At 35.9% G+C, this 15,145-nt stretch overlaps 1 protein-coding gene across 3 annotated transcripts in view; it reads right to left on the reverse strand.

The window, feature by feature from the left end:
* The window catches only part of KLHL5 (kelch like family member 5), a 49,833-nt gene that overhangs the window by 13,054 nt on the left and 21,634 nt on the right, over nt 1-15,145 (reverse strand). For all 3 annotated transcript variants that reach the window (XM_053976144.1, XM_053976145.1, XM_053976143.1), the window contains 3 exons: nt 10,757-10,893; nt 9,774-9,970; nt 2,107-2,319 (listed from right to left, as the gene is read on the reverse strand). In XM_053976144.1, the coding sequence (XP_053832119.1) occupies nt 2,107-2,319; nt 9,774-9,970; nt 10,757-10,893 (547 nt within the window). The remainder of the gene's footprint in view (nt 1-2,106; nt 2,320-9,773; nt 9,971-10,756; nt 10,894-15,145) is intronic.

Here is a 15,145-nt window from a genome sequence, read left to right on the forward strand (position 1 = left end):
TTTAGAAATATAAATATATATTTGGAGATGAGATGAAAAATTAAAGATAAAATAAGTAAAATATAATTTTGCTTCTGTATTTCATCTTGATATTTTTCTAATCAGTGACTGAGTGTACATAATTTGATTTCAGTATATATTTCTGGGATAAATTCTGTACTTTCAGTTTCCAAAGATGTTTCAATTACAGCCAATTAAGTAAAAGGAATACAGCAGGGGTTACTTAGTTATCAATTAATTAAATGTTCAACAAAAGAATGATTTTCTCCTTGTCAACTGCCTTATTCTGAATTATGTTTCTAGAAAAAGTGAATGACAAAGTCAAGGCCACAACTGAGAAAATCCTGCTTTTGAATATATAATAATCAGTATGGAAATAAACACTAAAATGCTTGGTAAAGAATCTTACTATCCAGCAAGAAGACATCAGATTAGAAGTAATACACAGAATGTAATGCATGTGATTTATCACTATGAATTTTTTTGGTGTTAATGAATTTTACTTATTATTCAGGTTCCCTAAAAATCCCATTTTCTTCATTTAAGAGAGAATTCTCACTAAACAAACTGAAATCCTTTAACTCTAATCCTTTAACTATATAGTAAATACTAAATATTACTAAAGAAGGTCCAGCAAGGAAAGATAAGAAAGGAAAAAACAAATAAAAATAATCAAACCTAGTTTACAAACTTGCTATCAGGTAGTGAGTCACAGAATCACAAAATAAGCGGAGTTGGAAGTGACCCACAAGGATCATGACTCCAACTCCCAGCACCCCACAGGACATCCCCAAGGATCACCACGTGCCTGAGAGCATCGTCCAAATGCTTCTGGAACTGTCAGGCTGGTGCTGTGACCACTTCCCTGAAGAGCCTGTTCCAGTGCCCAACCACCCTCTGGGTGAAGAACCTTTTCCTGATATCCAAGCTAAATTTGCACTGATACAACTTCATGCCATTCCCTCAGGTCCTGTCTCTGGGTACCACAGAGAAGAGATCAGTGTCTGCCCCTCCTCCTCTTTCCCTCACAAGTGAATGTAACTGCAACAAGGTGTCCCCTCAGTGTCCTCTTCTCCAGGCTGAACAGACCAAGTGCCCTGGAGGACTCCTTATACTTGAGGGCCTCCCCTCAAGGCCCTTCACCATCTTTGTTGCCCTCCTTTGGACATTTTCTAACAGCTTTATAACCTTCTTATACTGTGGTGCCCAAAACTGCACACAATATTCAAGGTGAGGCTGCACCAGTGCAGAGCAGAGCAGGACAATCCCCTCCCTTGCCTGGCTGGTGATGCTGTGCCTGGTGCACCCAGGACAGAGTTGTCCCTGCTGGCTGCCAGGGCACTGCTGGCTCATGTTCAACTTACCATGCACCAGGACCCCCAGGTCCCTTTCCATGGCACAGCTTTCCAGCATCTCATTCCCCAGTTTGTCTGTACATCCAGGGTTGCCCCATGCCATTTGCAGAGTCTGGCATTTTTCCTTATTAAACTTTGTGCAGTTGGTGATTGCCCAGTCCTCTAATCTGTGGAGGTCACTCTGCAGGGCCTCCCTGCCTTCGAGGAAATCAGTACGAGACTAACAAGAATACTCATTCCTACAGGACTAGGAAAACTGTAATTCACAACTATTTAAACAAACTCCAAGAAGGAGAAAAAGTATTGACTGGGAAGAACAAGAAGTACCCAGTGATGGCCTATCAAGAGTTAATAGAAGAAAAATCACTCCAAACAATTAATTCAAATTGCATTTCCCAGCTATTTCTACATGAAGGAAATATAATGACCCAAATAAACCATGCAAGTTCCATACAGAAAAAAAATTTAAAAGGATACAGCTTCTACTGACTAAGATATCCTTGATAAGCATTTTTATAGGCAAGAAAAACAACTTTTTCTAGAAGCTCCCTCTCTTCTTGTATCCTAGGATCAGAATATGCTGAGTTACAAAGAGACACAAACTATCATGCCTATACAACATGCCAAGTTCTTACATGCAGCTCTAAGAATCCAGATCACTATAAACTTTGTCACTATCAATATATTTATGCTGTAGATATTATGACCACTGTAACCATGGTATAAACTAGAGAGGAACTGAACAATTTACTTGTGGAGCAAGCAGAGGCAGTCTAATGTAAGCCAGGAGTTTACTGAGATCTTTCCTTCTGTGTTCCAAATCATGTCGAACCCACGTAAGCAGAGCATTCAGTATAGTTTCTTCGTTAGGAATATTCATGTCATCACTTGCTAAAAGCTTAGCAATTTCAGTGGCTGGCAATAACAGAAATTCCTGATTTCTAATTACTTCCATGAAGTTTTCCTGAAAAAGAAAAGTATTTTAATAGAGGCAGCATCATGCTTTGAAGACATTTTATGGAACACCTGCTGTATTCTCCCCTCTTTTCCCTCCCTTCATGCCATCTCTCAGTTGTCCCACTGGAGTACTGACTTGGGAGGAAAATAAAAAGTTTAAGTAACTGAATTACTTTCATCCCCGATGATTTCCCCAACTCAATCATTCAGTCCCACAGACAGATGTGCTGAAACAACTGAGGGAAGTGTACAGACAGAGAGAAATGAGCCATAAGTTGTGGGTGTCTTGGCACTGCAAAGTGAAGAAATACTTTCTGAAGTACAGTTAAAAAGATGCAGAGTTTGTTCCTGTTGTCAAGCAAAGAGCACAACACACTATAACAATTGGGCACATGTAACTGTTTTCATTACTGCTAGAGGAAAATGTGGCAGTAAGTTTTCAGAGGAAATAAACAACACAAACTATTTTATTGTTGATGTAAAATGGATTATTTTAAGTTTATTTTGCTACTTCATAGATTTTATACAATTGATCTGATTTGATTGGGGAGCAAAATATACAAAGAATCCACAATATTACACATGCCTTGCTACACTAACAATATTTATTCTGATAGGATTCAATCTCCTAATTTTCATCCTGTCATTTTCAGCAACAAATCCTTACTTCAATATAAGAAATTCATAATATGTAACACATCCTATGCTGATATCTGATTACTTCATAATATGAGGATTTGCAGCATATTCTGTAAGGATTCTGATCAGTTTAGGCTGGAATAGCAGAAGTATGTAGAAACACAATCAGCACCATGAACACAATCAGCACCATTACAGTGAAAAACCTGGATGTAACAGAAAAGGCTCGTGTTATTTCTATCCTCTCTCCCCATATACCTTTACAAAGCAAGCAAAAGCAGAAAAGTAAAATCACAAAAATTCTTGTATTTTGGTACCTCAAACTGCAGCTAAATTCACACTCAAAACTGAGAGTAGCTTCATGATGATAACAATGTTACAAACAATTTATTAAATGTACTGTGGATTCCTAGATAGCCAGCTAATGGGATGCTGGTTTTGGTCTGCCATCACACACACCTCTCAAACACCTGGAGAACAAAATGTGTTAAATCCACAAACACAGAAGTCTAAGTGGGCCTATTATGAAAATCAGCCTTAGTGTCTTGTTTAATGATTTAAAAAGAAAGAACTGCATCCTAATAAAAAAACTGTAGATTAGAAGCACATACTGAAAAGAAAGAAGGATTTTTAGGTCAAAAAGGGGAGAAATTCACAAGAAGAAGCAAGAGGTGCACTGCAAAACAGGTCTGAATTTAGTATTTAAAATGCCAGCAAAAACAATAGTACAGTTTGGCATTATATATGCAACGGGCATCATGATAACAAAGCAAAAAAGCTAATACTTCTTTTTTATTGCTTGGTCTAATGCTTTCAAAGCTATACCTCAGTACTCCAAAGATACTGCCTAATGAAAAAAAAAAAAAGCTGAGCTAAGAGGAAAAAACTAATTAGGTGTAAATAGTCCATCTTACATGAAAGCCAGACATACATAAGATGGCTACAAGATTTATAAGGGGAAAGATCAAAGTTACTCCACTCTATGGGTAATTCTGGAAATCAGGAAAATAACTCAAAATGTTATAGGTGTACATAATTCTATTTGTGGATAGAATTTGGAAAGAAACATTTCACATTTAATATCTGAAAATATTTAATATCTCAAAAACTTTCCTACAACAAAGATCCAATTGTCTACACAAAAAAAGTACGTCCAAGTGAGAGCTACAGTAAATTAGAAGGGAGATAGAGTTATCTTTTCCTCTTTAATTCATTTATCTATTTGTATTACAAAATAAAAGTCAAACTGAACAAATATATGAATTAAAATCAGTACCAATATTCAGAAGCACTACACATGCATTGTGATTTATTTCACTCTGATATTAAATGCCTGGCAGTAAAATTGAATCTGAGAAGTGATCAAAATTATTTCCACAGCTTAAACACACAGTTCACAGGAATTCATATTCCACTGAGTTCATTTGTTTCTACTGGCTGCTTTTTTGTTGGTTCTTTTTCCTAGAGAGTATGTAAGCTGGAGCTGTGCTTTTAGTTTTGCTGAATGAACAGACAGTGAGCTCTGAAAGAGAGAAACACCAACACTTACTACCTTAAACTTTCCAAATTGTCTGTCCAGATCACAGGAAGAGGAAGGGGAAAGCACTTGCATGAAAAGTTCTTTTGTCTCTGGAGGCAACAACAAGCTGATCTTGCATATGTCAATTAGGGATCCTCTTTGGAAAGCTTTTTTCCAACTGGATTTCATCACTTCAACAGCTGTTATATGTAAAAAACCTGATTTTCCTTCTTGTTGCTTGCAGACCATTGCTTTCTGATGGGAACAAGTTCAATTTCCTCTTGCTCCCATTCTATTTTTAAAGCAGAGACTCCTTTTGAGCAGAGTATCAAAGCATTCCACTGGGAATACAGGCACTTTTTGTCCTATGTCTGTTTTTTTTTATAACCAGAATCTGAAAATTCCTCTTCCTTTACAGACAGAGATTCTGAAGACAAAAAGAAGGAGCCAGTGTATCTCCTAGCATTCTTAACCTCCTCATTAGCCTTTTCATTCCTTCTTCTTATGGGAGCTCTCTGTGGAAGAACAGGATATTTCAGAGAACAAATGGTCTGCAGTTTCAATCCCCTGCTTTCTGGTCCTGAAAGTAAATAGAATTTCCCAACCCCAAAACTAGCTCCTCAAAGAGCTTGGAAACTTTATCAAATAAGTAGCCTGAGGCTTATGTATTAAGCAAGAGAGGGACATGCAGTCCTCATGCTCAATGCTGAGTACTGCTCATTCACATCACAACCTCAAATTCATTCTTCAGCAACTGCAGAGTGATTAATACTGATACTCTTAACCACAGATCTGCCTTGGATTTGGTACAGAACAAAAAAATATTTAGGAGCACATGAAAAATAATATGTCACGATGCGTATTTCAAAGCGATATTTAATCCCTACAGTGGGATGCAGTGAGGTGGTTGTCTCCCTGCACACTGTATCAGAAGGATGAAAACCTTGGAGAGCATCAGACACCTGCAGCTTGAGAGCGACTGAGACTGCCCCACAGGCAGCTCTAAGCATGGGGCTTTGCTTAAACTCTGAACTTGGGCAACAAAAACAAGTGATGTTTGACTCAGGATCTGACTGAGAGCAATCAGGAAATGTTATTTTGTCTCCTGTCTGCTTCAGTCCACTGGTCATCTAAGTATGAATTCACTAAGAACTATCTGACTATCTGAGCTATCTGACTTCCTGATAAACTATTAATAGTCAAATAGCTGTCAGATACCACCTTCTTTACTTTTACTCAGATTTGATGTGTTAAACAATCAACCAATCTAATACTTGCACTGTGTGCAGGGCTTGTTTAGAGTACAGCTATTGTAGCTTGACCCTCGTTGCACTGTTTCTGGATTCCAAAACAGGCTGAGCAGCATGCAGAAGCCGATTCACTCTTGACATGGCAATACTGATCTATTGTGCTAGGCAGGACTGAGGGAACACGAAAGACAAAAGTATCTTGGTTTTTCACAGGTGAAAAGAAAGTGAATGAGTATTTTCCAAGTCAGTTGATTACTGAGCAGGATATTTTGGACTGCAGTTTCAGGTGCAAAATGTAAAATCCTTGTTTTAGGCACTATCACAAACTATGATTCTGGCCCTTTATGGACAGAAAGCATTTAAATTTCTCCTCTCTTCATGCTCCCCACAAACAAAAGAAAAACCTGTCCTGACTTGCAAGAAAAAAAGGACAAATTATCCCTCTTTAATTCTTTCTTCCAAATCATAACTCAACGATTTTTTGTTACCCAACTACTGCATTACAGGAGAAAGCAAGTCTAAGTGTGCCACACCTTTTCTTCTGCAAAACTATCTAGGTTTCTGTGCTTGGACCCAATCTATTACTCTGTTCTTTTAAGTTTTTCTTTTTATACATCCATTGGCTTGCTCAGAAATCACACGAGTTCCAAAACTAACTTTATCTGAATCTTGTAATACTATCACTGCTCACATACTTTCTGAAGACTTCTGATGAAAATCAAAATGACTTTTCACTCTGCTTTAAGCATGCATAGCTGATCAACAATGATTACACAGGGACTAACTCAGGCACCATCACACAGAGTTTTGAATGTCTGCTCTTTTTCAGTTGAAAATCAGAAAGTTAATCTGGCTACTGAAGAAGCCTGAAGAACATCTCACTAGTCACCACAGATATTTCATGTTCTGGAAATAACCCAGGCTAGCTTTTCCTCATCTTAAAGTATTAACTTCCTTTTTATTTACTTTTTTGTGGAAAAGGATCTATTGGTTTTCATCCAAGGTGCACTATCAACTGTTTCAAACAAGATGTCAAAAAGGGGTGTTTGTTCTGAATTTGAAGACAGCAATAAAAATGTGCAGAAGGCATTTTGTGCAAAAATGCCGTTACAAATTCATTGAAGCAATCAGATACAATACTGGCCAGTCTAATAAAATTCCTAAATTTATAACTGTATGCCCCAAATACTATATATAAACCACAGTAAAACAGGATAACCTTTGCTCAAAAGATATCTTCACTCAGATACATTTCATGATTCTATCAACTCTATTTTAGAACTGTGATGTGTAAAAATCAGAGTTGCTCTTTATACAGCATTAAATCCACTACTAATCACTTCAGTTCGTTTCATGTTTCACTTCATGTATATTGCAGATTTTTTAAGCTTAAGTTTGTAATGCCAGTAATCAACCAACTTTGATAAACTGTTCCCTTCTGTCAAAACAACTTATCAATTGTCAACACAGTAAGCAATAAAGTAATGCAACACTTCAGTCCCTTTATCATAATATACATCTGTAATATGAAGAAATGCAACATTCAAGTCCTTTTTTTTTTCACTGATGCTTTCCAATTACTAATGTACTTTACTCAGACAGAAGAACCCTATTAACAAAGGCAGACCTAATGGGATAACTCACTGATTCATCCTCCAGTTTAAACAAATGCTCATTTCACCTGAATTTCAAACTTCATGTAAAAAGGTATTTTAATGAAGCAGGTAAGATGATTACAAACATATTACATGTGTCACAAAAACCTTTAAAACAGAGAAATAGAAACAGAACCTTTAAAAACCTTTAAAACATAAAAATATTAAATGGCAATAAGGGCTTTTTTCCTGTCAAAGAAAAACTCATAGAAAATAATGTGTGAATTAAAATTTAAGTATTTTATACTATTCAGTACCTTCTACTACAAATATTTTAAAGGAACCAGAACTATAAACTGTACTCAGTATAATCTCACACTGTTCTATGCAGCCCAATGCAGCATAAAAATAATTCCCACTTTTAACAAAGAGAATATTGACAGCTACTACAGGTGTACTTAACCCTTACATTCTAATACTTCTTAATGGAAAGAGCATCAAGTACCTAGCACTTACTAGTGTTGAAAATTTTCTTTTTTCAAACAGCTTTTAAACAAATGATATTACTTGGGGATTTATTTTAATTGAAGATTCAATTGGACTAGACATTTCTATGCAGTTTCCATAGCAACATTCATTTCAAAATAAAGAAGCTTCTTCTCTATTAGTCATTATTACTAAAATTCAATTTAATGTCTCTGTTGGAACTAAACAACATTAAAAGAGGCCTTGGGAAAAATTCATCTAGCACAACTAATTAGTTTTGAAAATGGCTTTTTAAAATCCACCTAATTTGAATTTCATTCACATCAAAACCTTAAAAGCAACAATTTTGCCACCGAAGTAAACAACAGCCAAAAGGCACAGAACTATTTTCCTCTGGTCGGAACAAAAGATAGGTGCTGCAAAAGAACAGCTTGTAGAAAGTTCACAGCCCATATTTTCCCTAAGTCATGAATTGCCAGTCAGAATACTAAGACTGGAATGCCAACATTCCCCTTTAAGGATGCATTAGTTTAATGATTCTTACTATTCTGATCTTGGCAGTTCACTTATGAAGGACATGACAATAGCCCAGACCAAAATACATGCTTATTCTGAAAAAGAACAAGTAGATCAGAGGAGGGAGTTTCTCTTTTCACATATTTTTTCTGTCACTGGTCTCACTCAACATAAATTCTAATACTCCTCAAAGGCATAAGCCACATTTACTTTACTGTTTCATTGCACATTCTACCTAAATGCAATCTCCTTATTTTTGTTTGTGCAATAATGAAGACCAAGAATAGAAACATGTAAGTTACAATTTGCACATTATTTATTGATCTGCCTCTGTAAATTTGTGTGTCCATGATATTAAATATGTGAGAGATCCATTCACTGCAGAAGGACGTTGTCTTGTATATGTAAAAAAACTACCTTAAACTGCTATACATACTAAAGTAAATTAATTTAAGCCAAGAAGAAGTAATATTTAAAAAAATGATTTTAAACCAGCTAAACCTAAGGCAGAAAGAGGAAAAGCCATGGATTTCTAATACTGATTACAAGACATAAATTACAACTCTTGGATCTAAGCCAATAACTTAATAGCAAGGTAATGCTATGACACACAAGCAAATTAAGTAGTATCATCATTCCCACATCTCTTACGCAGTGTCTACATGCCCTCATTCAGATCCCAAGAGCTTACTTAGGCAAAATTTCATCAAAAAGTGAGCAAAATGCTTTACAAAACTGCAAAGAGCAGATGAACTGAATTGCTTCAGAGATAGTTCTTCTACCTTTTTCTGATAACTTTACTAAAATACACTTGTGAGAAGAAAAAAAAAAGAACATTTTCTATTAAAATAGAAGGATGACTGTTACACAGATGAAGTTTATTTAAGTTGGTAAGTCTGAATTTCTACAAGTTAACTCAAAAACATAATTGGCAAATTTGTATTTAGTCACATATTATCTAGCCTCAGATTAAATTCTTTGATGCCTGACATTCCATTGCTAAGTTATTAAGGATAATGCTAAATCTATATTGCTGAATGCCCACATTCATACCCCAAGTATATCTTACAATCTGATTACTCCAGTTCATTACAAAAAAGGAACTCTACACTTCCATTTAGTAATGTGCAATTTTGGAATAGGTGATGGCAGCTTGCCCACTGTGAAGTCTGTAGTTTTTGACTGTCAGAAAGAAGAACAAGCTTTTGAAATATTTTATTAAATGCATACCCCACAATCCCATTTCTGTTACAGGGCATTTATGCTTGTGTATTTCCTTCCAACTCTAAACCAGCAACTTTGCAGCTATTTTGTCATTTTTCATCATGGGAACATATGAGCATTCTTGTTTGAAAACTATGAAGACTTTCTGGGGGAAAAACATTAGTACTATATTTAGGAAAACATTCTGTATTTTCCCTACTTAAAGCAGATGATAATTAATGTAACAACATACCATAGTGTAATTGTGAGCCACCTTGTGCAAGTCAGTGCAACCCTGCGCATCAGCAAAAGATCGGATTCCAAGGCAATTGGACGGGTGAAGCTGCTTCATTAGGAATTTACAGCAAGCTTCTACAACCTGAGAGAGCTGAAGAAGGCAAGCTGTAGACAACAGGCACTCAATGTTATCTTCTTTTAATTCGAGGCGACCTAGTAACAGCAAAAAGAAAATCACATTAGTTTGCTCTTATAATCTTACAAATTCCCTAAAACCCCAAGGCAATAGAATTATTTACAGATTATATGACAGAATAGAAGGCTTAGTAAACATCACCCTCAGCATTAGATAACTAATAGTTTTCAAAATTAGGATCTACAATGATGTAAGGAAAGGGAATCCTAATGAGATTCCTTTTTTGTCAGTCATGATACATTTAATAGATTCACATAATTAGTTAACTAACTGAATGTAGTATTATCAGAGGAACTTTATCCTACCAGGTTGTCTCAGGTAACAGCAACGAGACCTAATTGCTGTCTACAGCTTTCTCACCAGGGAAGGGGAGGGGAAGGCACTGATCTCTTCTCTTTGCTGACTGGTGACAGGACCCGAGGGAATGGTCTGAAGGGGGTTAGGAAAAGGTTCCTTTTCCATTAGGAAAAGGTTCTTCCCCAAGAGGGTGGTAGGGCACTGGAACAGGCTCCCCAGGGAAGCAGTCACAGCACCAAGCCTGACAGAGCTCAAGAAGCATTTGGAAAACACTCTGGGACACATGGTGTGATTGTTGGGGTGCTCTGAGCAGGGTCAGGAGTTAGACTTTGAGAATCCTTGTAGGTTGCTCCCAACTCAAGATAGTCTATGATTTATTTTTATTTATTTATAAGAATTTAAATAACGTGAGTCATTTGTAAAGAGCATTTGAAATCTAGTAATGGAATACAATGCTCACATGAGGACAATTCATTAGATGAAATTCCCATTTTCACTTCCATTACCTGTATATGCATATTGAACCAGAGCCCACAATGCCTTTGGCTCCACACCTTCCATCTTGATTTCTTCCTGTCTTGCTTCCCTTACATCATTAGTGAACATTGCTGCAAAGTAGTCCGAAACAGAGGAGAGAACCAATCTGAGTACCACATGCAGCAGAAAAGGAGAGAAACAGAAGAAAAAAACCTTAGTCAACCTGATGTTTGTTAATTTATGACTCATTACTTTGCCCTTTTAAGAAACACTGTAGCGAGAAAAACATTTTAAAATTGACAAAGTGCTCCATGCTCTAGTTTCTCTCTATGAATAATGAAGTACTGATACTAAGCCTACATTTGCTACTGATCTAAACTAATTACCCTTTCAAAGCTCAATGACTTTTAATAGCCAACACAGACATAAACACCCCCAAATCCACATAAATTGGAAATGAAGTATAAATATACATTATTAAAATAAAATTTAATTGATTTTCATTTATATTATGTTAGATACTTTTTTTAAATGTGAAAGAATAACTTACCAGTCCTTTTCAAAGTGCTTTAAAATGCTTTTACTCTTGGTGCAGACATATACATTCAATTATGTATATGTGTGCACCAAGACAAAACTTGTCACAGTAAATGTGGAGATGATACAGAGTAATCTCTTTTCTGGGTATCTATTTAGTCTTTTTTAAGAATCCTGACTGTTTTACTGTGTAAGTAAATATGTTAGTGCACAACGGACATTTCTTTGGATTATTGAGAGTAAAACACTCATTACAAATAATAAAGCCACTCTGCAAAATGTGCAAGAATGTCTCAGTATGTATTCAGAGACTGGGGTAAAAGAGAAAATTATATGAGGCAGGAATATGAAACCTACCATAACTATTCAGGAGGAATAAGAGACCTCCAGGAATGGCCTTGTGGCTTGGATCAATTTTTGGATCAAACCCAGCCTACTGCAAATACTTTAAACAGTCCATATGCATACATTCAATTAATCTAATACCTCAGGCAGTTTATGCTGTGCTGAATCGTTATACTGGTGTGTTAAAATGGCAGAGGTCAGGAACCACAAAACAGAGTAAAACTAAATGAAAAGGTGAGCACCAATGCTTAGGGGAGAATTTACAGGTACATATAGAAAGTAAGGAAATACAAGGAGCAGTCTCATAGTTAATTAACTGCAAAGTAATAAAATTTTGACTAATTAATCTCATAATATATTTTTCTCATCATACATATCATAAATATATATTTCTAGTCATTGGCCATTTGGTCAGGCTTACAGGCTTACAGACAAAAAAGGGTAATCTTTTTTTTCTAGCTGCTGAGGCAACAGAGTAGAGTTACAATTGCATGGGAAAAAAGATTAATTTTATTTTAACATCTTGTATGATTGAAGTTTAGTCAAAAGAAATAAAGTTCTGTTCTTTTAAAGAAAAATTAAATTCTGTTATTGAAATATGAGAATTAATCTGTAGCTGACTACCTAAGAAAAATTAGAACTTTCTGCCAAGGTATGGCCTGGGCATCACTTCTAGGCACTTTAACCTCAGGTTTAATGAAATCTGCATTTAAATGAAAATACTGCCTCCCAGAGATCTATAGAAGTGGAGTAAATTAGAGAGTACATTCATGTAAGTATCAAGGGAGAATTTCTGCAACTGCTTTTGATGTTAGAATGAGATGACAAGACCAGATTTCTATGTACAAAACAGGGCTTCTCACTGGAAGGGAAAGTGGTTTGAATAACCCAAGTATCTCTGCAGGTCCAGTTCAGAATTTTAAAAGGCAAAACAACCAACTAAACATATTCACATCTGACAGTTCTGACTTGGAACTTCTACACAGAACAGAGCTTGAAAAAAACATGTCTTCTGCAACGGGAAACAGAACTTAATACTTAGTCATATCACAGTTTGGGGGTTGATTTTTTCTTTTTTTCTTCCCCCAGCAGTGCAACTGGACTAGGTAGCTGCACTATTATTTAGAACACTGGACTGTATACATTTTAGAAACAGCTGCTGAAGGAATGCCAAAAAATAACACGAGGGTCCCAATGCCTTCTATCAGAGTTTGATATCAGCAAATTTCTCCCTGTAATTTCCAGACTCAAGAGTACTCCAAAGGAAATTAACAGAAATGTAATCCATTTATTATTTTTGCAAGTGTGTGCAGATCCATGAGGAGGTTTAAATCGTTCACAGTGGTAAGTGCTTTCCCAAGGGTGACTTGCATATGCTGACAGAGGATGTGAAGTCCACAAGTAGTTTAATATAGGTAATATGAACAAGCACAAATTATACTGAGAGCAGTTCTGCAATAATTTCACAATGAAAAGTCTGAAATTTCACACTTTTCTCTTAATTTAACTAATTTACAAAAAAATGTTCTTTCAAAGAAAGAAATGGGATTAAAATATACAGTGACAATGCATCAAGGTGACACTGAGCTAGGATAAAAGAAAACCAAGGCAGACTTTCAGCCAACTGGCCTTTTCTTTTTCCCACTAGTCAATAAAAATAAATTACTGCTATACACATGTGATTTGATATTTGCTTGTCACTAAATACTGACAAAATCTGAGTGTTTTAGTACATTTTTCTGTTCCTACAGGAGGCTCCAAGGGTACTTATGTCTTTAATTTCAGTGGTTTGTAATGATCCAAAATTAGAAAGATCTACCATGATGGCTTAATAGATTTTGAAGACTTTTCCACTGAGAGCCAGTAAAATATGTGGCACCCTTTAAAACCTGTACTTGTTGGAACTGCCACAAGCTGCATCATCTAGATAGTTTTCTAGGTCACCAAAGCAATTACTATGTAAAATGATGACAGCCACCAAACCTGGCAATTTACAAGTTTAGTATCTCCAAACTCCTCTCACCTGACAGAATGAAGTGATGCTGCTTAAGATCTGAAAGATAAAAGGGACTCTTCCTAGGCAGCTCCTTGTTTGTGGCAGTGTAACAGGTGAAAACCGTCCCTGGAAACTCACTATCAGCACTCACTGAAGTTGTAAGGTGATACTGAAGAGCTCAGGCTCTTTCCAACAAGCTTCCTAAACCCTAGAGTACATAAATTTCCATTTGTCTTCTTTTCTTAAGTTCCATCTCTTTTGTATTTCCATCTTTGGTGTCAACAGAAAGACAGACAATGGCTCTACCCAGACTGCTGATTAAAGGATGTGGAGCAGGCTTTAAATGCCCTCTGGGCAGGAATTTACACATATTTCCCTTTTCTTACATGAATGTTCTAATCAGGGGGTTATTACCAAACAAAACAAGCTTTTATTATGGATATAGCAGTTAGCTGAATGTAATAAATACAAACATAATAAATGGCAGACATCTGAAATTGCAGTGGACACAAAACAAACATGCTATGAAAAACTTAATTAAATTAAGTAAATCAAAGTATCCAAGATTTCTTTATGGAACTGCAAGCTGAAGGAGTGGGAATATAATACATTTCTTCCTAGTGGAGCATGGTCCCTTTTTCCTACTTGCTTTTTGACCTTGTAAATAAGATTTTAGCTATAATTTCAGCAGAGAAAAAGAAGATAAACACTTTAGGAACAATAGAGAATTCCATATTCAGAAAAATCATGACTATATGTGATGCTTTTATTTGTAGTAGACTCATAGCCTGAATTCTTTAAATAGATAGAAAACCTCTCAGAATTTCACAGTGATGTATTACCTGTGCTTATTACCAAGGCAGACACCCAACTCATGTCTCTTTTCTCTAAAAACATACATCACACACCTCACAACATTCAATAAAAGTAGAAACTGATAATTTAAAAAATACAGGAATTATTAAAAATGCCAAGTTCAAAACTGAAAATCTGAATACTCCTCTCTATACATGAGTGTGATTAATATTAAAAATGAAGAATGTTCTTTCTTACCAGCTCTATGTGACCACATACTATGAAAAACTCTTATCTTTCTTATGAAAAAACAAAGGAAAACAAAGATGTCCAGTGCAAGTGAACTTTCTATTTTCTTACTCAGAATGCCATGTCATTAAGCTAAGATGTATTTAATACATATTCTGTTGCTTATTAAGTCTCAAGACAAAAGAATCACTGGTTTTCTGAAATGCACTGATGGATCCAGCCTGCAGTCAATACTGATGGATCCAGCCTGCAGTCAATGCCAATGCAGTCAAAAAGAGTCAGAATTTGTATGGAGGCAGCAAGAAATACTACAGAAGTTTTTTCTTATAACATTGGCTACTACAAGTACATAAAGGCAGTCATATTTTTGAATTTCTATAAAACTAAAATGAAATTTCCATATTTATCTTTCCCACTATGAAAAAAAATCAGTTTTCAGTGAGATACTTTGGATCTACTGAAACGAAGACTGCAGTTATTGCTATATTTCTCTGGG

The sequence above is a fragment of the Vidua macroura genome, chromosome 4, assembly GCF_024509145.1.
Source record: "Vidua macroura isolate BioBank_ID:100142 chromosome 4, ASM2450914v1, whole genome shotgun sequence".
Lineage (NCBI taxonomy): Eukaryota > Metazoa > Chordata > Aves > Passeriformes > Viduidae > Vidua > Vidua macroura.